At 30.7% G+C, this 2,158-nt stretch overlaps 1 protein-coding gene across 1 annotated transcript; it reads right to left on the bottom strand.

Moving 5' to 3' along the window:
• Window positions 1-203: 203 nt before the first annotated feature.
• On the bottom strand, window positions 204-1,583 carry LOC119604902. The gene is made up of 3 exons (XM_037957804.1): window positions 1,385-1,583; window positions 709-1,308; window positions 204-643 (listed from the first exon to the last, which is right to left on the bottom strand). The coding sequence occupies exons 1-3, from the start codon at window positions 1,474-1,476 to the stop codon at window positions 370-372; spliced, it is 966 nt and encodes a 321-aa protein (XP_037813732.1). The 5' UTR covers window positions 1,477-1,583; the 3' UTR covers window positions 204-369.
• Window positions 1,584-2,158: the final 575 nt, after the last annotated feature.

Consider the following 2,158-nt stretch of genomic DNA (forward strand, 5'->3'; position numbering starts at 1 on the left):
ATTCAAATAGCTTGTCAGTTGGGTAGTCGGTTGGCTAGGGGAAAAACTAAGTAATAGGTTAGATAGATTGTACGGGACTGTCCCCTCAAACTGCTGGGTACTTCAACTTATTGCACACATAGTCAAGTTATGACGATTTCATGATAAGTACTGTGCAATTTCCTATATTATTTGGTATTCAAAAATATTAAAAAACTACTTTATATAGTATCCAACACAGAAAGATTTTACTGTATAATAAAGATTAGAAATTAGCTAAAATGTTTTTTACAAATTTCTTAAAAATAAATAGAAATACAAAAGAACAAATTTGATTTATAAATCTTTAACAAATGTTCATGAACAACCCCCTTTATCTATATATCCGATTTAAAAACTAGAATAACTTTCAAACCCTATACACTGAGGATCATTCAATTGAATATGCTCAACACCACAGACCCGCACCATAACACCATCAATACCTCTGATTTTAAGACCCACTATATCCTGCAAAACGTTGGGAGTTCTAAAATGGAATCTGCATATGAATTGGCCATCTTTGGCTATATAGCATTCGGTCTCGGTAAAAGCAATAGCCAGTTTAAAGGGACTTTCGAAATCACAGAAAGGAAATCCGCCATCAGTTTCCTCGTTGTCATAGCTAACAATTTAAAAAAAATACAAAATAAATATTTTATTTAAATAAAAATTCAAATCCTAACTTACCCCAAATAGGCAATACCGGTACGTTTATCCACACATTTGGAGGTCTTGGAATTTCGCAAAAACTTGTGTGTATCAAAACGTACACTAACATGCAACTCTTCGCGTTGCTGTTCGTAAGCATTTTTTAATTGTAAAACAAATCTGCCCTTGCGATTTCCCTGCAAGTGAGCGTTAATTACCATAACATGACCAGGTTGAAAAGACATGGGTTGATCATTACTAAAGTCTACCGCTTCTTCGGTAATTTGTATAGGAGGCCAGCTAAAGGGGAAATATTTACGATGATCTATTTGTTTAATATAATCCAAATGACCGGTTATTTTTACAGCATTTAAAATATTTAAGGGCAAACTATAGGGTACAATCGTGCAGGGTCTATTATTGATGGCAATATGAAAATTATGCTCTGACAAGACAATGGTGATTTTAAATTCCACTAAAAATATAGCAGTATTAATATCATGATGTAATTCTTCCTTAAACTCATTATGTGCCGTTATAAAGGTTAGCATATTGCTGTTGAGAGACGCCAATATCTGAAGACCCATATCAATGTTAGTATCATCCTCTGGCATTTGAGAGGCCACGGTAATTTTAAACCTTTAATATTTATAAAAAATTTAATTTTTGTTAATTACTTAATTGCATATGAGTAAAAATGAAATTAATTAATTACCAGTTGCCATCGTGTTGAGCTTTTCCACCGATTTCTAAAATATGTCCATATTCTAAATTACGTGCTAAGGTTCCTTGATATATGGCTGACATACTTTCTTATTTAATTGAAATAAATTAATTATTGTTATAAATAGACCAACCGTTATTATCACTGACTAATTCAATACTAAAGAAATTTCGATTAGACAACCTTTGCTATCTAGCCAAATAAAAAATTTAACTTTATTAGACCATTGTTGCCATGGTAGAGGATTTTTTAGCACAATGGGTAAGTACAAATAGCTGAAAATTTCTAAAAACCTTAATATGTAATAACGAGTTAGTTAGTTAGTTAGTTAGTTAGGTAGTTAGTTATTTAGTTAGTTTAGTTAGTTAGTTAGTTAGTTAGTTAGTTAGTTAGTTAGTTAGTAGTTAGTAGTTAGTTAGTAGTAGTTAGTTAGTTAGTTAGTTAGTTGTAGTTAGTTAGTTAGTTAGTTAGTTAGTTAGTTAGTTAGTTAGTAGTAGTTAGTAGTTAGTAGTTAGTTAGTTAGTTAGTTAGTTAGTTAGTTAGTAGTTAGTTAGTTAGTTAGTTAGTTAGTTAGTTAGTTAGTAGTTAGTTAGTAGTTAGTTAGTTAGTTAGTTAGTAGTTAGTTAGTTAGTTAGTTAGTTAGTTAGTTAGTTAGTAGTAGTTAGTTAGTTAGTTAGTAGTTAGTTAGTTAGTAGTTAGTTAGTTAGTGTTTAGTTAGTAGTTAGTTGTTAGTTAGTTAGTTAGTTAGTAGTTAGTTAGTTAGTT

The sequence above is a fragment of the Lucilia sericata genome, unplaced genomic scaffold (assembly GCF_015586225.1).
Source record: "Lucilia sericata isolate MDLA Ls3-8-SP2 unplaced genomic scaffold, ASM1558622v1 Contig000441F_arrow, whole genome shotgun sequence".
Taxonomy (NCBI): Eukaryota; Metazoa; Arthropoda; class Insecta; order Diptera; family Calliphoridae; genus Lucilia; species Lucilia sericata.

Excerpts from the sequence above, each read along its gene's own strand:
- LOC119604902 (XM_037957804.1), bottom strand. The coding sequence starts at position 1,476 with ATGTCAGCCATATATCAAGGAACCTTAGCACGTAATTTAGAATATGGA. Across the intron at positions 1,309-1,384 it reads GCTCAACACGATGGCAACTG|GTTTAAAATTACCGTGGCCT; the intron begins GTAATTAATTAA and ends TAAATATTAAAG. Across the intron at positions 644-708 it reads ACCGGTATTGCCTATTTGGG|CTATGACAACGAGGAAACTG; the intron begins GTAAGTTAGGAT and ends TTAAATTGTTAG.